This window comes from Salvelinus namaycush, chromosome 18 (genome assembly GCF_016432855.1).
Source record: "Salvelinus namaycush isolate Seneca chromosome 18, SaNama_1.0, whole genome shotgun sequence".
Classification (NCBI taxonomy): domain Eukaryota; kingdom Metazoa; phylum Chordata; class Actinopteri; order Salmoniformes; family Salmonidae; genus Salvelinus; species Salvelinus namaycush.
Window position 1 is genome coordinate 35,438,839 of NC_052324.1, and position 20,828 is coordinate 35,459,666.

Sequence of the window (20,828 nt, forward strand, 5' to 3'; positions counted from 1 at the left end):
ACACACACACACACACACACACACACACACACACACACACACACACACTAGAGTAATGAACACAGGACCAGAGATCTTGGAGAATCCTCCTTTAATGGAGCTTCTTCCTCCTGTCATTGCTGACAGTAGCTATACACCATCTCTCATGGCACATACTGAGAGTGGGCAACTAACTATTGCCACTTAGCACCCTATGGACTAGAATCTATCAAGGGGGGCCTATTGTACTGTATGTAACAGGATAATATACCCTGCCTGAATGACAATTACACTGCCCACCTGCAGAGTCCCTTCTCTTACAGGAATATGGCATTAGCATTTTGTATCCTCACGTGCAACACAGTCGAGCTGACATCTCTCATCATCTTGTTCAAAGCAAACACTGTATCCCACGGCAGACTTTTTTGTATCTTTTTTTACGTTTGGGAAAAAAAGTGGCATGGCGGTGGGACTTTGATTCCCTTGAAAAGCATCCCTGCAGTAGAGTAGAATACAGTCAGAGTGAGCAGGGGCTGCTCTGTTAGCGAGCTGTCCGAGTCTGTGTAGTCCTCTCTAGTCCTCTTCAGTCTTCCAGGTGTCCGGCCTGTGTCTGTTTCGACTGAGTTACCATCCTTCAACCCCCTATTTACTCAGGCAGTCTCCTTGTCCACCTTCCACAGCTGCTCCTTCACCTCGGTGGGCAGGGTGTTGAAGAGGTCCTCCTCCACCACCAGGCCCGTCTTCTTCAACTGCCTGCATTCCCCCAGCTCCACGGGCAGACAGTCCAGTCTATTCCCCCTCAGCTCCAGCTGGGTCAGGGCCGTCAGCTCCCCGAAGCGTGACGGCAGAGACGTCAGGCAGTTGTTACCCAGGTTCAGAGTACGGAGCTTTTTACACTGGAACAGCTCGTTGGGCAGGGTCTCAATCTAAGTGGGGCGAAAAGAAAGAAAAGTGGGATCGAGAGGTAGTGTCAGGTGGACGTGACTATCACCTCACAATATGTTATAGTGTCAGGTGGACGTGACTATCACCTCACAATATGTTATAGTGTCAGGTGGACGTCACTATCACCTCACAATATGTTATAGTGTCAGGTGGACGTCACTATCACCTCACAATATGTTATAGTGTCAGGTGGACGTCACTATCACCTCACAATATGTTATAGTGTCAGGTGGACGTCACTATCACCTCACAATATGTTATAGTGTCAGGTGGACGTGACTATCACCTCACAATATGTTATAGTGTCAGGTGGACGTCACTATCACCTCACAATATGTTATAGTGTCAGGTGGACGTCACTATCACCTCACAATATGTTATAGTGTCAGGTGGACGTCACTATCACCTCACAATATGTTATAGTGTCAGGTGGACGTGACTATCACCTCACAATATGTTATAGTGTCAGGTGGACGTCACTATCACCTCACAATATGTTATAGTGTCAGGTGGACGTCACTATCACCTCACAATATGTTATAGTGTCAGGTGGACGTGACTATCACTGCACAATATGTTAATGGGATTTGATTCACAGTTCTCAGATGAGTCAACACGGCTACAGACAACACTTTCCTCATAACTAATCCAGAATACACCCTCAGAAATGTTTGTACAACAAACCAAATCTGAAAAGGAAAGCACTCACTCTGTTAGCAGTGACTACCAGGTACTGGAGGTTCTGCAGGTACCCCACGTCTGCTGGGATGTAGGTGAGGTTGTTGTGGCTCAGGTCCAGGAAGCGCAGCTTCCGACAGTAGAACAGCTGGCTGGGGATGTTATCGATCTTGTTCCTGTTCAGATAGAGCCTCTCCATGTTGTTCAGGGTGCCGATCTGGATGGGGATGTAGGCGATCTGGTTGTACCAGAGTTTAAGGCAGACCAGCCGGTGCAGGTGCTGGAAGCTGATGATCTCCTCGATGGTCTTCAGGTTGTTGTCCTTCAATGATGACAATAATAATACATTTCATTCATACATACAAAAACATTTAATAAATACAGGGCCAGTTTCCCTGACACAGATTAAGATTAGTCCTGGACTAGATTTGGGGCATTTTCACACAGGTTTTCACTTAGCTGTAGTTCGAATCAGAGTTTGATTATTTGTTACACATACATACATACATACATATATGTACGTACACTACCGCTTGTATTTGGCGCATGTGACAATTAAAATGTGATTTGAATAGTCTATATTCAGTAGCCTATATCCCCGGTATAGCCCCAGTCCCCCTAATCTGCATTGGATGTGGTCATAAATGTGCAGCTACTCACAGAATGTTTCAGAGATATCAAGTTATGGTACTGCATGCACTTCATCAAATGCTCTCAGTCAAGCAACCAATAATACTGCGCAGCTCTGGTTATTTTCCTGTGTTTGGTCTGGACTGCATTCTCACCGGCAGCGAACCGCATCACGGTACGAAATTAATCAGACCGAGATTTTCCTTTTTGAGCGAACCATGTGCGTTGTTTAGTGCATTCCTGAGTGCAGATAGAGTTCACACTAGCCCAAACTAACCGAACTAAGGGAGGAAAAGTAGCAGAATTCAGAAAAAACGCTCCAAACCAATTTGGTGTGAGAGCCCGCTTAATGTGTCCGGGAAACCAGTCACTTACATAATACAATCATCTAGATGAATAAAAACAATACAATCACGTAATACAATTGGTGAGAACACAAATTAAAAGTACACTGAACGCAGGGTTGCAAAATTCTTGTAACGTTCCCAAAATTCCCTGGTTTTCCTGAAATCTCAATTGGCAGATTCCTGGAATGAGGAGAGAATAAGCACACAATCTCAAATCCTGCAACCAGGATTTCTGGGAAACCAGGGAAATTTGGGAAAGTTACAAGAATGTTGCAACATTAATGGAACGTAATAAACAGCAATGACAAACGAACCTTGAGGTCAATCTCCTGCAAGTTGTGCAGGCTGAAGATGGAGTGTGGAATGCGTTCTAAGTCACAACGGATCAGCTCCAGTTCAGTCAGGTTCACCATCTTCTTCAGGCTGTTGAGGACCATCAGCTTGGTGCCCTCGTTGTTGACTGACAGCTTCTGGAGGTGCACCCCCACGTCCGTCACCACCTGAGGTGAAGAACATCATACATAAAATGTGAAATATTACAGTGCAGGGAGAGGGGGGAAAACAACAGGGTTTGACAGGGGATCCTCTCCCAAACCAAATGATTAAAACTATAAATTACATGAAAAACAAACAAAGACAAGAGAAAAAGATAGAGTGAGGAAGTTAAAAAAAAGAAACAAATACCTGAGGTAGCTTGGTCAGGTTACTCTTCAGCCGGAGCACCTTGAGCCTCTTCAGCTCCCGTAGCCCATCAATTACAATGTATCGGTTGTTCTCTGCGCTCAGGTTCCCCGTCAGGTGCAGCTCGCTCAGATTCTTCAGGCTGTAGATCCACAGAGGGATCTCCTTGATGTCGGTGAACTTGATGTGGAGGGACTTGAGGTTCTCCCTGAGGAAGGCCAAGGCGGGAGCCTCGATCTTAGCCGGGGTATGGTACAGCCACATCTCCTTCAGGTTGACCAGCTGGGCGATGATAGGAGGGATGGTGATGTCTGGAATGAGCTCCAGCTTCAGTACCTACAATAATAACAAAAAAGAATACATTCGGACCGAGAGGCCGATATTTAAGCTCAATAAACTGAAGTGACATGGCAGGAGCAGTGTACAAGTTTCTCTCTTCTTTTAAGACATCCTGTAATTATTCCGACACACCTGCGACTCAGATGTGCGAGTACTTTTCCTATAATGTACAACAAATCACAAAGTTTCTACAGTGTGTGCATTCAAAAATAGACCAAATCAAGGCACGTGGACAAAATGGAATACACTCTACACAAACTACCTCCAGCTCTATCAGGTCAAACACTGTGTCTGGGATGCCGCTCAGCATGAAGAGGTGCAGCTCCAGCTTCTCCTGGGAGTTATTGGTGATTCTCTGCCTCAGTTTGTCCAGAGTCCACTCGTTGTTCAGGTTGAGCTGCCGCAGCTTGTTCTCGCTCACCTCGGACAGGAAGACAGCAAAACGTTTGGAGTACAGAGGGTCGTACTGGTCAATCATGTGCAGCATGAAAGCAAAGTCGTTCTTCACGTCCGGTATGTCGCTGTAACTGCTCTCCTCTCGTATCGACTCGAAGGAGTATTTCTTCAGCGAGCGCCGCAGCATCCAACAGAGAGTGTACATGCAAATTAATCCGTAAACCCCCACTAAGCTGATGTAGACGCAGGCTAGGATCTTAAACAGCGTGGCCAGAGGATGGGCACAACGATACATGCTGTACCCTGTGAGGCTCTCTATATCCACACTACAGTCCACACTGAACTGAATATTGTGCACATAATACCCCGTATAGCAGATAATAAAAATGAACTTAATGACTTTGATAATAGTCTGTCGGATGTAGAGCCTGTACACAATGTCTCCCTCTTCCACGTGTATGCGGAACTTTTTCACCTTTTCGAACAGAGCTTTTGCCTGTTCGCCCTCTTTCTTATCCAGTACGCCTGTCTCAGTGCGGTCCACGATCCCCTGCTCCAGGCGAGACTTTGTCTTTTGGAGCATGGGGACGCTGGCCTCCACGTCCTCGCTGACAAACGACGCCTTCTTATCCATGGAGCCGTTCATCTTGTGGGGCTTGGGGTCGCGTTCCTCCACCACCGTCTCAGACAGAGCCCTGGTGGTCCAGGGAGAGTCAAAACACTTGAGTAAGATGGACACAAAGTGCTCCAGTTTGGAGCTAGTCCGGGGGAACTTGAACCAGAAGTTACTGCAGGCCAGGAAGATGAGGGTATGCAGTAGCACCAGGTAGGGGAAGTACTTAGCAAACCAGTGCAGGCGGTTCTCGTAGCACACAGCGTCTACGTAGTTGTACTGGTGGCGATCCAGGTTGTATTGGATCCCTTTGGGCTCCAACAAGAGCGGGGCCGACAGAGTAGCGTTGAAATACCTCCTGCAGGTCTGGTTGACCACCCACTTGCAGGGCAGGCAGATCATCTTGTCCTGGGTGACCTAGAATGAAACAAAAGCATTTTAAGTACATGGACAATAGTAAAGTAAGCATTTTACTGTAGTGTGTGCATACTATGCTGTCTCCTGTGCATATTACAAATAACACTTTAAATTGATTTGTAACAGAAGCTGAACAAAAACAAGATGAAGTACATAGGAAAAAAAAGGGAACGTCCTCTAACGGACCTGCAGAGTGCCCCCGAACACGGCGATCATGAGCATGACGATGGAGATGTAGTCGGTGAAGACGTCCCACCATGGCTTCAGGATGCGGTAGGCCGGCTGGCAGTCTACAAAGTAACGCAGCTCAGTGATGGGGATCATGGCTTATCTGGGAAGAGGAGAGATAATAATAATTAGGTGGGTGGTTATATTTATCCTGTTTCACACATGTACAAGTATGTATTACACGCATGTGTGAATTGGAAATGTGTTTTTTTGCAAACCCCAACTCTCCCTCTGACACCCTACGAGAGTTGGGTCACGATGGCGACGGCAGCAATGGCGACCCTGGACAATGGCGACCCTGGAGCAATTAGGGTTAAGTGCCTTGCTCAAGGTCACAGATGGATTTTTCACCTTGTCGGATTGGGGATTTGAACTAGCGACCTGGTTATTGGCCCAACGCTTTAACCACTAGGCTACCTGCCACCCATAGTATGCCAGACAGGAGGTTTCATCATTTCAAATTCAACGTTTTTTTATGATCAAATTGCAGAAGAGCAATTCTGAATTTCTGAAATACTTGGCATTTAAAAATGGGGGCCTTCAGGTCCAATAAAATAACGGTGCACTCGCCACTAATAAATTGTCTACTACATTAAAATAGGGAAATCTGTTTTATGCCATAAAAAAAAATCTATTGCATCCGGAACATATATAGATTAGCTACCGCAATTAGTAACAGCCATTCCCGTCTTCTTTTAACACTCAAATCAATGAAGACTACCATAGGTCTTGCCTCTGGAACTCCATGAACAAAACAAGCATCCTATGTCAAATGAATGTAATGTGTAACACATATTCTGTACTGACGGCATCAGAAAAGGGAAAGGGAGATACCTGGTCAACTGCACAACTGAATGCATTCAACCGAAATAGGTCTTCCGTATTTAACCCAACCCCTCTGAATCAATAGCAGCAATGCTAACAGGGTCATGCATCCGATAATAGGCAACCAGATGGATTCAGTTGAAGAGGTATAGTAATTGAATAGACTGACTACCGCATGCATGTTCTGACACCTATATTGGCTGGTTTGCTATTGATTTCACTATTGTTAAACAGGTCCAGTTAATCTAGCTGCCATAGGGCAGGGTTTGGGACAGCATTTTCATTAGGGCTGGCAGGGTGTGTGTGTTGGGCTGGGAATTGCCAGGGACCTCACAATATTATATTAAATCGCAATACCATACATATATTGCGATTCACCTGATTCAATATTGCGATTTGATTGCTATTTGATGTCCCAAACATATTGCTCACTATACAGTCAGGCCATAAATATTTGGACATTGACCAAGTTATTATTATTTTAGCTGTCTATCACAGCATATTGGAGTTTAAATTAAATAATGAATATCAGCTGAAAGTGCAGACCTTCAGTTTTAATTTGAGGTATTTACATCCAAATTGTGTGAACGGGGTAGGAATTAAAGCACTTTTTAATGTGGTCCCCCCCTTTTCAAGGGACCAAAAGTAATTGGACAATTGGCTGCTCAGCTGTTCCATGGCCAGGTGTGTTTTATTCCCTCATTAGTTAATTTACAAGTAAGCAGATAAATGGTCTAGAGGCATTTTTTTAGGAGGTAGATCAGCTTTAATATTGTAGATAGATTGTAGCTTCCATCAATGTAATTGTCTGCATCATTTCCAATCCCACACACACATACATACGTGTATGTATATATATATATATATATATATATATATATATATATATATATATATATATATATATATATATATATATATATATTTCCTTTATTACCCTCCAACCCTACCACCCTTCACCCAATCGGAGCAAACTAGTGAACAACAACGCTCAGGCCTGTATTTCCAGCTTATACATACTATATACATTTTTTGGACACAATCTATTTAACAATAGTTTCATTTTGTTTGTTTTTACTCCTGTCCTTCCTCTACCCTCAACCTCTCCCATCTATTTCTGATGTCCATCCGGTTCTATTTGCCATATCTTTCAAACTGTGCTCCTTCACAAAAGTTCTAAACCTATATACGTTTACTGACACAGTATGTTTTACATGAGTTATTATAAGGACACAGTATGTTTTACATTAGTTATCTTGTTGTTATTAGTCCCAACCTTCAGCTCCATTCAACCCCTCCCATCTATCTCTTAACACCATCCATATTGGATTTCTATTTGCCATATATTTTTCAACTGTGCTATGATGTTTCACAGAAGCTCTGAACCTTTATTCTCCTGGTTTCTACAGACTGTATATATTTTTTGTGGTAAAATAATTATTGATCGATTTGACTATGACTTTTCAGATCACTCAGGTCTAGAGTTGATTTCAAGTGTGGCATTTGCATTTGGAATCTGTTGCTGTTAACCCTCAATATGAAGTCCAAAGAGCTGTCACTGCCAGGGAAGCAAGCCATCATTAGGCTGAACAATCAAAAGAAACCAATCAGAGAGATAGCAAAAACACGAGGTGTGGCCAAATCAACTATTTGGTACATTCTTAACAAGAAAGAACACACTGGTGAGCCCGGAAGACCACAGAAAACAACTGTGGTGGATGACAGAATAATTATTTCCCTGGTGAAGAAAAACCCCTTCACAACAGTTGGCCAGATCAGGAACACCATCCAGGAGGTGGGCGTATCTGTGTCAAAGTCAACAATCAAGAGAAGACTTCACCAGAGTAAATACAGAGGGTTTACCACAAGATGTAAATCATTGGTAAGCCTCAAAAACAGGAAGACCAGATTAGAGGTTTGCCAAAAAACGTCTAAAAAAAGCCTGTCCAGTTCTGGAACAACATCCTATAGACAGATGAGATGAAGATCAACTTGTACCAGAATGATGGGAAGAGAAGAGTATGGAAAAGGGAAGGACCTGCTCATGGTCTGAAGCATACCACCTCATCTGTGAAGCATGGTGGAGGTAGTGTTATGGCGTGGGCATGTATGGCTGCCAATGGAACTGGTTCACTTGTATTTATTGATGATGTAACTGCTGAAAAAAGCAGCAGGATGAATTCTGAAGTGTTTAGGGCTATATTATCTGCTCAGATTCAGCCAAATTCTTCAAAACTCATTGGACGGCACTTCACAGTTCAGATGGACAATGACCCGAAGCAAACTGCGAAAGCAACCCAATACTTTTTTAAGGCAAAGAATTGTAATGTTCTGCAATGGCCAAGTCAATCACCTGACCTGAATCCAATTGAGCATGCATTTCACTTGCTGAAGACAAAACACCCAAGAACAAGAAGGAACTGAAGACAGCTGGCAGCCTGGCAGAGCATCACCAGGGAAGAAACCCAGCATCTGGTGATGTCTATGGGTTCCAGACTTCAGGCAGTCATTGACTACAAAGGATTTGCAAAACAAGTATTAAAAATAATAATTTAATTTATGATTATGTCAGTTTGTCCAATTACTTTTGAGCCCCTAAAATTCAGGGGCTATGTATAAAAAAGGTTGTAATTCCTACACGGGTAATAATTTGGACAAAACCCTTAAATTAAAGATGAAAGTCTACACATAAAGCACATCTTGATTGTTTCCTTTCAAATCCATTGTGGTGGAGTACAGAACCAAAATGATGCAAATTGTGTCACTGTCCAAATACTTATGGACCTGACTGTATGTCTGCTGCCGAGAGACCAGTCAGGGAAATAAAAGTGCTGAAAACATGTTGGCTCACCATTTAAAAAGAAGATGGAGAACAAGCTATAGGATGAAAAATAGTTCTGGTGCAGGTACAGCCGACTAGAGCTACCTAACAAAACAAAAAATACAAATCAATAGTTGGAGTCAAAGTATTGATATAATCCTAAATAATATTGCGATATTTAACTGTATCAATTCCCTCCCCCCATCACCAATTTGGATTACCCTGGAAAACACACACCATGTCTCAGAAGACCAAAGTCAGTTAGCAGTAATCCAATTCATCAGTGGTTAGATTAGTAATTTAAGTGTTTAAATCACTTCAAATATGAAGAAAGAAACGCAGAGACCTGGCCATGAAACTACTTGGAAAATAGAAGAGGTACAATATTGAAGTGTTTACATGCAGTGAGAAGAACAGGGTAGTGAGATGAATGTATAACAAAAGCTATGGGGAAGGTAGTTGGCAGATCATTAAAACATTCCAGAATTAAAACATTCCAGAATAGATAGGAGACACAAGTGACAGAAAATCGAAACTAACAGAAAAAAAGATGCAGTCTAGCTATCCTACATGTCCAATATTCCACATTTTAAAGTAAAAGAAATAATACTTACAAAATCTGGAATAAAATACAGTAGAACATTAAGTCTCCATTTATGAACAGCATACAAAATATGTCTTCTCTATTTAGGCCTTCAACTCCAATACTTAACTACCATGAAGATAGACAGACTGATAAACCTCTGACATTTTACCATGTGTCCCGCTCTTTCACTTGCGTGCCACTGTCACCAAGAACATTATCTTCACAACTGTAACACTTCTATAGACAAATCTTCCGTTTTGGCTCGTCCTATCCAAACACAAACCACAGGCACGACAGCCACCTTACTTTCGTTATCTATTCTTAGTCGTTTCCCATAATAATACCCAGGGTATTGTCTCCCCGCGACCTTCAGGAGGAGATCCTGTTTACCTTAGAGGAGGAGGAGGCGGCGCTGACTGTCTGTTTCCAGTAGGCTCAACACTGTATCTCCAGCTCCTGTCTCCAGTAGACTCAACACTGTATCTCCTGCTCCTGTCTCCCAGTAGGCTCAACACTGTGTCTCCAGCTCCTGTCTCCCAGTAGGCTCAACACTGTGTCTCCAGCTCCTGTCTCCCAGTAGGCTCAACACTGTCTCCAGCTCCTGTCTCCCAGTAGGCTCAACACTGTGTCTTCAGCTCCTGTCTCCCAGTAGGCTCAACACTGTGTCTCCAGCTCCTGTCTCCCAGTAGGCTCAACACTGTACCCCGTGTCTCCTGCTGGTCTCCCTAGAAGGAACATTGGAAGGAACCTAATAGCCCTTCTCCTCTCTGGATTGTCATTCTATTTCCGGAATATGTTATTTAGTTCTTTAGAACGTGTTCCAAAAATTCTGCTGCAAAGTAATAAATAAAGCACATAAAAAGCTGTAGGATTGAAGAATCCACATGTGTTCGTTATTGCCAACTTTGTTACTTGCAACGTTTATTTCGTAACATATTCTAAAGAACATATTCCTGAAAATATAGGCTACCATCCCTGCCCTCCTCACTCATTCCCACAAGACTGGGAGTTGGCTATCTGTCGCTGCCTGTGTTCAGTGAGGAAGACAGATAAAACAGACAGACTTCCTGTGGAGATGAGAAGTCTGACGCCTGCCTAGCCCCACTACAGCCTAGCCCAGCCCAGTCAGACCTCCAACCTACTCCCACACACAATGTCATTGTCACAACAATTCAGTCCAATTCAGAGACCAGACAACCCATTAGAGTACTGACAAAACGCACTGATTTGTAAAACTTTTCTTTCTACAGGGCCAATAGAAGCACAAAAAGACAGCACTCAGTGAGTGACAGTAGCCACATGAATGACCAAACTTCATATTCTTATGTAATATGCAGTACACAAGAATTCTGAGTACTGCACAGATAATTGAAGAGTTAGAAACATGGCTAGATGACATCTCTGGGAGACTAGCCTAATTTCTGTTAACTGTGCAGGTATCTAGGCATCTGCTCTTTTTTTTATTTAACTAGGCAAGTCAGTTAAGAACAAATTCTTATTTACAATGACGGCCTACCCCGGCCAAACCCGGATTACGCTGGGCCAATTGTGCGCCGCCCTATGGGACTTCCAATCACAGCCAGATGTGTTACAGCCTGGATTCGAACCAGGGCCCGTTGTGGCGCTTCTTGCACTGAGATGCAGTACCTTAGACCACTGCTCCACTCTGGAGCTCTTACCACAGTGATGGTACTGGTGTGATCTGTACTTCGGTACCTGGTGCGGTCATTGGTGGATATCCCACTCAGTGAAAGCCCATCGATCCTCATGAGCCCAGGTGTCTTCTATCTCCATAGGAATGGGTGCCTAATCTGAAAACGAAAGGAAATTGGAAGAGGAATAAGCCTAATTAGGCCTAGCAAGCAACTATTTAATGTCTGGTCTTGTAGCACTGGGGTTAATACCTATCAGACAAACTCACTAGCTAGCAAACAGACTGGCAAGATGTAGGCTTGTATACAACACTAACAGCTTAAGCTTACATAAGTCTGACATCCCATTCCCAAAGTTGAAATCACATGCCTGGGAAGACATGTGGATTTAAGCACATGAAAGGGTGACACACACATTACATGACATGGCTTATTCTGGAGTCTGATGATGTAACCAGTTTGCAAAGTCCAAAACACATGACACATGGATGATCTCATGAAATTAAAGAGACAATTGCAATCTCCATGGTGAAATACTCTAGCTAGACAGTCTAGCTACATTATTTACACTGCTAACTATCTAGCCTTGTCATATACATTTAGTAACTAACGTAAATGACAGCTAGCTAGGTAACTAATGATAGCTAACTAGCTACAGTAGCTAGTTGGCCAAGTCATGCCAGATGAAACCGGTATATGATGCAGACGATTGAGAAGTTCAGCTGCTAGATAGCCTATAATCGATGATCAATTAGACAGTGTGTAGCTATTGATGTTATAATTTCAGTGATGGCTAGCTTAGAAACATACACCAGTTATAGTTAAACTGGTTAGCTAGCTATAACGTTAGCTAGCGTAGCTTGCTAGCTGACATTTCTTAGCATTAAAATGTTAGCTCGACCGGCATTACCATAAACAACTCTCAGAGAAGTAAGGCCCATCTTGACTATCGTTTTAACTAACTATAGTCTAGTTACTAGACAACTTACTCAGTTTTGCTCCACTGCAGCAAGGCTGGCGAACACCACAGGCTAACAGAAATACATGATGGTGTGGGGCTAGCTAATTTTAGCTAGCTAGTGTTGCCTTCTTTTCATCTGTTGTCGTTGAGCATTGCAGCCTGCAATTATGCCCATTTCCGATAGGCGGCAGTAGTGCGTTTTTTTGTCGCTTATCACACAGTAGAAGAAGAAACATAATTCTCCGGGAAGTGCTCTAGTATAAAAATGTAGAGAACTAACCTGTGCTTTCACCTGTCAACAATGCTTTCACTGAATAATTTAGGCGTTATTTGCATATCTCAGGCTCTTCAGCATTCACCGAAGTTATTAGCTATCAGGCAATGCTTATCAAAGGCTTCGTCTCGTGCAACGCTATGCAACAACTCTATCACCTTCAACAGTAAGGGCACAAGGAGGCACACAGGCTTCAGATTACTTAACGAAAGTATAGTAAAACATGTCAGTTCACTGCAAAGGACTTTCTGCACAGCCTCTGTGAAGCTACACTGTTGGAACTGTGGCCAGTCTGTCGAACAAACTCCGGCCTTCTTCTGTTTATCGTGTAACTTTGTCCAGCCTCCAGATGAGAGGGCATCCTATTTCCTGATTATGGAGTGGTGAGTGATATAACGTTTTCAATTGAAATGTTACATTATGTTTACACACTCATTAGGCTACCTGTTATTATCATTATTATTATTCATTTTGTTTGCACTCATCAGAAACGGTGCATCCAGAAAGTATTCACACCCCTTGACTTTTTCAATTGTTTTGTGTTACAGCCTGAGTTTAAAATGTATTACATTGAGATTGTGTACCACTGGCCTACACACAATACCCCATCATTTCAAAGTGGAATTATGCTTTTAGAAAACTTTAAAAATGAATACAAAAATCAGTGGTGGTAAGTGAAAGTCCTACTTATGTAGTTTTTTCTTTCTGTAGTGTACTTTACTATTCATATTTTTGACAACTTTTACTTCACTACATTCCTAAATAAAATTATGTACTTTTTACTCCATACATTTTCCCGGACACCCAAAAGTACTCGTTACATTTTGAATGCTTAGAAGGACATACTTATCAAGAGAACATCCCTGGTCATCTCTACTGCCTCCTGATCTGGCAGACTCACTAAACACATGCTTTATTTGTAAATGGAGTCTGAGTGTTGGAGTGTGCCCCTGACTATCCATAAATTCAAAACCAGAAAATTGTGCCATCTGGTTTGCTTAATATAAGGAATTTGAAATTAATTATACTTTTTACTTTTGATACTTAACTATATTTTAGCAATTGCATTTACTTTTGATACTTAAGTATATTCAAAACCAAACACCTTTTGACTTTTACTCATTTTACTGGGTGACTTTTACTTGCGTCATTTTCTATAAAAGGTATCTTGACAATTGAGTACTTTTTCCACCACTGTTAAAAATGAAAATATTAAATGTCTTGAGTCAATAAGTATTCAACCCCTTTGTTATGGCAAGCCTAAATAAGTTCATGAGTAAAAATGTGCTTAACAAGTCACAGAATAATTGCATGGACTCACTCTGTGTGCAATACAATCAAATCAAATTTTATTGTTCATACACATGGTTAGCAGATGTTAATACGAGTGTAACGAAATGCTTGTGCTTCACGTGTCGACCGTGCAGTAATATCTAACAAGTAATCTAACAATTTCACAACCACCTTCACAACCACCAACCACACACAAGTGTAAAGGACAGGGGGTGTGAATACTTATGTAAATGAGAATTCTGTATTTCATTTTCAATACATTTCTAAAAACATGTTTGCACTTTTTCATTATGGAGTATTGTGTGTAGATGGTTGAGAAAAAAAATATGTATTTAATCTATTTTGAATTCAGGCTGTAACACAATGACATGTGGAATAAATGTATGGGTAGGAATCACAATCAGTTAAAAAACAAGGCCTTTAATAGGACATAGATTCCCCCTAAAGTAGCCTACAGTGCAATGGATGCTTAACCTCTGTTATTGCTTATTTTAAGTGACCAGACCTTTGCACTGGATACCCAGAGGCTGCAGAAAACATACTTGAAGCTCCAGCGGTCTCTTCACCCTGACAACTTCAGCCAGAAAACTGTGGTATGGATGGAGGGCTCAGGGCTTGTCAGTTGACAGCAATAAGGCAGGGACCACTTGGGTTTTGAGTAGGGATGGGCATTTTTAATGATTTCGCTATTAGAATGATATACAATTTTGGGGGTGATATCTGGGTATTCGAAATACATGCGTTTTAAAGTTAAAAAACTTCAATGGGGACTTGCGGCGCACTCTCTGCTTGTCAAATAATCAGGTTATCATTAATAGTTACCTCAGCCACAAAGTTAAAATTGTCTATATCGTAAAAATTCATGAAAACAAAAATTTGCTTTTGGGTCTTAATTTAAGTTTAGGCATAAGGTTAACAGTGTGGTTAATGTTATTTGCTAAGGTTAGGTTTAAATTCACGTTTTATGCAGATACAATTTTGAAATAGGCTAGGTTTATGACTGTGGTAACTTGTGATGACCATCAAATCGATGTAAAGAAGCTACACTAGCCAGTTAAGTTAGTAAGGCTAATTGAGGCTGTTTTGTTGTGCTCCCCATTCTTATCCACAACAGCTCTACTTTTTTATTAAACAACAGCCTACCTATTGGTTGATCATTGTAGCCTATTCCTTCTCATTTAGCCAACTTTATTCCGTAATTGTAATTCCATTTTGCATTGATTAGGAATCTCGCACTTCACTTGCTACACATGGAGTAGCCCAATAATGGACTAAAGGAGCCTAACGTTACTCCTTATTGTCCAAAGACCTTACATGTTCTGTTTAAAGGCGTATTGGCTCTGGAAGCCAAAACAGCCAAATACTCCATCTAAACGTGAATCGATTCTCAATTGCGGTACGTTTCTTGAAACATAAATCCTTTTACTTTCATATCACATCAAATTAATTTCACAAATGTAAAATACGTTTGTGGTGTCCGTCTTCCGTTCATACAGGTGTCTGGAGACGCAGATGGCTAATTAGCACAGGTAGTCCATTCTGTTTTCCGTAAACAAGCACTGTAACATGGAAATATGGCCGTGTCGGAACCCTAACCCTATAAAGGTGTGTATCAATTTAACCTTAATCTCGCTGATATGAAAGATAAGGTACATATGCTTCCAAAACGTGTTAATGTTCAGACCTTTACAAACTCCCCCGTACAGAAGACGCCTTCGTCCAATGACTCTTATGTGTAGTATAATGGAACTGAGTGTGTTGATCAAGGGGCTACACATGGAGCCTCTGACAGTAGTGCAGCTTTGATTGATCGACAATAACAAAGTACACCTGTGAAAAATTACATAAAAAAAAAAAAAAAATAGTACACGGTCATAAAAACTGTCCTAAAACTGTTGTTTGATAAAAATGTCATGGTCTATCCTTGTATGTTGAAAATGTCACATACATAATTGAATTACATTTGAGCCTTTTTATTCAAATAGGCCTATGTCATGTTTTGAATACTCCCAGAAGTAGGCTAATCGAATTCTAACGTCCGTTCGGATATTCAAATATTATAATAACTGCCCAAGTTTTGCAAAAGGATAAGGCTGGGGTAAGAGAAAAGGCGGGGTTCAGGGTTTTGAAAAATTGGTCCAGTGCTTGGGTTAGGTTTACGCTAGGACTTTCATGAAGGCTAATGTTTGAATAGAGGTTTTGATTTTTTTTTTAATAGGCCTACTAGGCCTGTACAGGACTAGGAATGGACAATACTAGGCCTGTACAGGACTAGGAATGGACAGTATTAGGCCTGTACAGGACTAGGAATGGACAGTATTAGGCCTGTACAGTATTAGGCCTGTACAGTATTAGGCCTGTACAGTATTAGGCCTCTACAGTATTAGGAATGGACAGTATTAGGAATGGACTGTATTAGGAATGGACAACACTAGGAATGGGTGCTTGCATTTCACACTTAAAACCATTTTAGACCCTGTAATATCATGGGATAATGATATAATCTGGATAGGCTGGGATAATTATATAATTTAAATAACCCACCATACTTCAATGGGACAAGACAGTTATAATCTACATAGGCTGGGATAATGATATAATTTAAATTACCCACTATACTTCAATGGGACTAGACAGTTATCACCTAATTAGCTGACCTTATACTGTTGCACAATGGGACTGAAAGCAAAACATGCTGCCAAGGATTCCTCTACCACAACCAAATCATTACACAACTTTCCGATTGTATTATTAATCAGCACCCCTGGCTACATTCCCCTAATTTGACTGTCCTACAGGGGGTAAAACTCATTACTTACAATTACAAGGTTTCCAGGATGCTCCTGTTGCATTTGAGGCATCTGGGTAAAGACAAAGGGCATACTGCTGACATGACAGCCCCTCTGGCCACCACTGGAGGCTATTGATCCTGCCTGGGTTTGAAGGACCTGACAGCTGCAAATGCTCTCTGCCTGTCAGCCATCTCCAAAACTACGTCCAACATGGCACCCTATTCACTTTGTAGTGCACTACTTTTTATTGGATGGTATAGGGTGCCATTTGGGATGCACCCTAAGCTTGTATCCACCGTTACACCCATCCGCCACATCTCACTTATACCTGTTCCCTGATGGATCCAGACACATCCCAACCCGCTTCCCGCTGTAAAGTGTCAAGATCTGTCGAGGAATCTAATTATCACCCAGGGTTTGGCTTTTAAAGATAAATGGATATAGAGGAAAGGGGAATACCTAGTCAGTTGCACAATTTAAAGCATTCAACCGAAATGTGTCTTCCGCATTCAACCCAATCCCTCTGAATCGGAGAGGTGGCAATGTGTGAAATAACTTGTAATGTAATTCCCATGGTGACATGGTCTTTCCCACATTTGTGACAGTTTGACAGTTTGAGGAAAGATGTGTTAAATGTGTTTGTGTTTATTTTTGTCTGTCTGACGTCTAATATTCTCTATATACAGTCACATCCCAAATGACTGGTACCCTTGATAAAGATGAGCAAAAAATACTGTAAAATAACTAATACAAACACTCAGCTATATTGTATGCAAAAATTATTTTGACAATTAGATTATTTAATACTAATATAATTGCTCAGAGAAAGAGATTTTGTTTAACAAGTAATAAATTAGATCGGGGTCAGAATTATTGGCACCCCTATTTTCAATACTCCGGCACCCTTTGCTTACGAGGATAACGGCACTGACCCTGAAATGTTTTATACGATTGGAGAACACACTGGGCGGGGTCCCAGATCAGAGTTGCAGTCTGTTTTGGAATGGGTGGCCAGTAATAAACTGGTCCTGAACATTTCTAAAACTAAGAGCATTTCATTTGGTACAAATCATTCCCTAAGTTTTAGACCTCAGCTGAATCTGGTAATGAATGGTGTGGCTGTTGAACAAGTTGAGGAGAGTAAGTTAGTTGGTGTTACCTTAGATTGTAAACTGTCATGGTCAAAACATATAGATTCAATGGTTGTAAAGATTGGGATAAGTCTGTCTAATAAAGAGATGCTCTGCTTTTTTTGACACCACACTCCACAAAGCAAGTCGTGCAGACTCTAGTTTGATCTTATCTTGAAGAAAGATCTAGTAAAGGTGCTGCTGGCCCAGAACGGAGCAGCCCGACTTAATTGTAATCAGAGGGCTAATATTAATACTTTGCATGCCAGTCTCTCTTGGTTAAGAGTTGAGGAAAGACTGACTGTGTCACTTCTTGTTTTTATAAGAAACATTAATGTGTTGGAAATTCCAAATTGTTTCCATAATCAACTTACACACAGCACTGACACACACACTTACCCCACCAGACATGCCACCAGGGGTTTTTTCACAGTCCCCAGGTCCAGAACAAATTCACAGCAAACCTGGTTTCAAAAAAACAAATGAAGCAACACCTCACGGCATAACTCCTCTCCCCCATGTGATCTAATTGTTGTGTGTACTGACATGTATGTGGAACTGATAGATGCACACACACACTACATGTTCATGTTTTAAATGTATCTAAAGTCTTTTTTCTTCATGTGTTGTACCCCAGTAAGACTAGCTGTTGCTAATGGGGTTCCTAATAAATCTAAATTAAACCTTAGACATTCCTCCATACAGAATCTTTCCTTTATCTATGCTCATGAACTGTCCTCTTCAATACAAACCAAAGGTTTTCAATGGGGTTGAAGTCCAGAAACTGAGCTGGCCATTGCAAAATGTTGATTTTGTGCTCAATTAACCATTTCTTTGTGGATTTTGATGTGTACTTGGGGTTAATGTTTTGCTGGAAGATCCACTTGCAGCCAGGTTTCAGCCTCCTGGCAGAGTCAACCAGGTTTCTGGCTAAAATGTCATGCTACTTGGTGAAGTTCATGATGCCATTGACCTTAAATAATACAAATACGGAGTTATATTGTTATTTCATACAGTCGTTTTCTGTTCATCTTTGTCAAGGGTGCTGATAATTTTGGATGTGACTGTATGTTACCATTATGTGATGTCAGTCTGGGCATATAGACTAACTACAGTACAGTGCTCAATGTACTGAATCTTTACTTGTAAGTTAAAGTTGTCTATTTCTTTTGTCAGAAAGAACAAGAGTACTCTGAATACCAGTCAGCCCTAGTAAACAAAGCATACAGGACCCTGCTCAAGCCTTTGAGTCGTGGCCTTTACATGGTGAGTTTGTCCTTTTTTTAAAAAGTTTTTTATTATTTATATAGACACACTTTGAATTAATGTTAGCACCAGTGGAGGCTGCTGAGAGGAGGACGGCTCATAATGGCTAGAACGGAGTGGATGGAATGGCATCAAATACATGGAAACTATGTGTTTGTATTTGATAGTATTCCACGTATTCTGCTCCAGCTATTGCCACGAGCCCGTCCTCCCCAATTAAGGTGCCACCAACCTTCGGTGGTTAGCACAGTTTTTCTTAACAATCCCTTTTTCTCAAACCAATTCAATCAGTCAAATAGTATTAACGTAGCAAGAACCCTTTTAACAACCACAGCTGTCACATTGTTTGAGAGTAACCTAGCCTAGAACCCCTAAGAGCAATCAACAGCACAAAGCCCCCCCCCCCCCCCATCAGTTTGTCTACTGTACTTGTAGGTTTTTATAACATGCCAGACGGTCAGTGATATGTTTGTGACAACCTGGTGGAATGTTGTGTTCCCTTCAATGTCCGTAAAGTTTTTTTAAGTGACTTCCTGCTTCATTTTCAGCTCGAGCTGAATGGCATGGGGATAGAGGAGGGGACTGATGCGGGGGCTGATCCTCTGTTCCTTATGGAGTTGATGGAGATCAACCAAGCACTGGAGGAGGCACAAAGCAAAGAAGAGTCGGCCAAGATAGGCGCCTCTATGAAAGGTGTGGGTTGAAAAAGTCATTTTACTCAGGCTAGTTCTTTTTTGTTTTTGAGTATGTTGATTTGAATCGGCAGGATGTGAGATTAATGAAACGGATCAGTGTTTTGCTTATTTTTGCAGTAATGACTTTGACATGCTCACGGATGAGATTTTTTTCGGGGTGATGAAATTGTACCGTATGGCCCCTAAATGCAAAATGTATTCAAGTTTTACTTTGCCCTTTTACTTGCAGAGAAGTTGAAAGACTTGACTGAACAAATAGATGCATCCCTGCACAAAGGTATGCTGCACTATCTCAGATAGCAAAGGGTTTTGTTACTCTCCCTCCTGTCTTCAGTCTTCGGAGATGCTTGCTGATGCCCTGGTGAGACATGGTTCAACTTTCACTCAACGTCTATTTCTTTTCAACAGGTGAGCTTCAAGCTGCCAAAGCGCTTCTCGCCCAAATGAAATACTTTGCGAACATTGAAGAGAAGGTGAAGGAAAAACTTTCAGAGCCAATGTAAACGGTGTTGACTTCCTTTTCATGCTTCCAGGGTCATGTTAAGGTTGTTGAGACTTTCAAAAAATACAATGACACATTTGAATAGAAGGTTTTAAAGATGTATTCGCATGCAAGTTTCAGGTATACAAATAAATGTCAAATATTTACTGATTACTTGTTGCCTTTTTGTGTGTGTAGTTGGTCAGTTAAAAAGACATTTACATTATCCAGTTTGATTCAAATGAAAACATGACATCCTTTACTCCCTCGTTCTCCCCACAGCTTCTAGCTCAAGGCCATCAGACTGCTAAACAGCAATCACTAACTCAGAGGCTGCTGCCTACATTGAGACCCAATCACTAGCCACTTTAATAAATGGATCACTAGTCACTTTAAACAATGCCACTTTAAACAATGCTTTACATATCTTACATTACTCATATCATATGTATATACTGTATTTTATGCCATCTATTGCAACTTGCCTATGCTGCTCGGCCATCACTCATCCATATATTTATGTACGTATTCTCATTCACCCCTTTTAGATTTGTGTGTATTAGGTAGTTGTTGGGGAATTGTTAGATATTACTGCACTGCCGGAACTAGACGCACAAGCATTTTGCTACACTCACATTAACATCTGCTAACCATGTGTATGTGACCAATAACATTTGATTTGAAATATGTGTAAATAATACAGTATTAAGGACATTGGAGGGTCAGGATGGTGTATTTCAACTGCATACATTTAATGTGACAAACAGACATTTAATTGCACTGATTGAAATCCCGAAAA

At 41.4% G+C, this 20,828-nt stretch overlaps 2 protein-coding genes across 6 annotated transcripts; one reads left to right on the forward strand and one right to left on the reverse strand.

Annotated features, from left to right (window-relative positions):
* Nucleotides 1-48: 48 nt before the first annotated feature.
* Nucleotides 49-18,012, reverse strand: LOC120063396 (volume-regulated anion channel subunit LRRC8A-like). Of its 5 annotated transcripts, none has more exons than XM_039013759.1 (9): nt 17,987-18,012; nt 11,202-11,296; nt 9,876-10,210; nt 5,212-5,356; nt 3,862-5,025; nt 3,264-3,596; nt 2,894-3,079; nt 1,634-1,924; nt 49-905 (listed from the first exon to the last, which is right to left on the reverse strand). In XM_039013759.1, exons 4-9 carry the CDS (start codon nt 5,347-5,349, stop codon nt 630-632), a joined length of 2,388 nt encoding a protein of 795 aa, XP_038869687.1. In that variant the 5' UTR covers nt 5,350-5,356; nt 9,876-10,210; nt 11,202-11,296; nt 17,987-18,012; the 3' UTR covers nt 49-629. The 5 variants fall into 5 exon arrangements, with proteins under 5 accessions (XP_038869687.1, XP_038869684.1, XP_038869685.1 ...); XM_039013756.1 differs by lacking the exon at nt 17,987-18,012 and adding an exon at nt 12,127-12,261; XM_039013757.1 differs by lacking the exons at nt 9,876-10,210; nt 17,987-18,012 and adding an exon at nt 12,127-12,261.
* Nucleotides 12,301-20,201, forward strand: hscb (HscB mitochondrial iron-sulfur cluster cochaperone). The gene is made up of 6 exons (XM_039013761.1): nt 12,301-12,755; nt 14,162-14,258; nt 18,764-18,853; nt 19,402-19,546; nt 19,778-19,825; nt 19,957-20,201. The coding sequence occupies exons 1-6, from the start codon at nt 12,400-12,402 to the stop codon at nt 20,049-20,051; spliced, it is 831 nt and encodes a 276-aa protein (XP_038869689.1). The 5' UTR covers nt 12,301-12,399; the 3' UTR covers nt 20,052-20,201.
* Nucleotides 20,202-20,828: the final 627 nt, after the last annotated feature.

Coding starts and splice junctions, on each gene's coding strand:
- hscb (XM_039013761.1), top strand. CDS start 12,400: ATGCTTTCACTGAATAATTTAGGCGTTATTTGCATATCTCAGGCTCTT. Junction 14,259..18,763: donor ACTTCAGCCAGAAAACTGTG/GTATGGATGGAG, acceptor TTCTTTTGTCAG/AAAGAACAAGAGTACTCTGA. Junction 18,854..19,401: donor TGAGTCGTGGCCTTTACATG/GTGAGTTTGTCC, acceptor CTTCATTTTCAG/CTCGAGCTGAATGGCATGGG.
- LOC120063396 (XM_039013759.1), bottom strand. CDS start 5,349: ATGATCCCCATCACTGAGCTGCGTTACTTTGTAGACTGCCAGCCGGCC. Junction 3,080..3,263: donor ACCTGACCAAGCTACCTCAG/GTATTTGTTTCT, acceptor TCTTCACCTCAG/GTGGTGACGGACGTGGGGGT. Junction 1,925..2,893: donor TGCAGGAGATTGACCTCAAG/GTTCGTTTGTCA, acceptor TCATCATTGAAG/GACAACAACCTGAAGACCAT.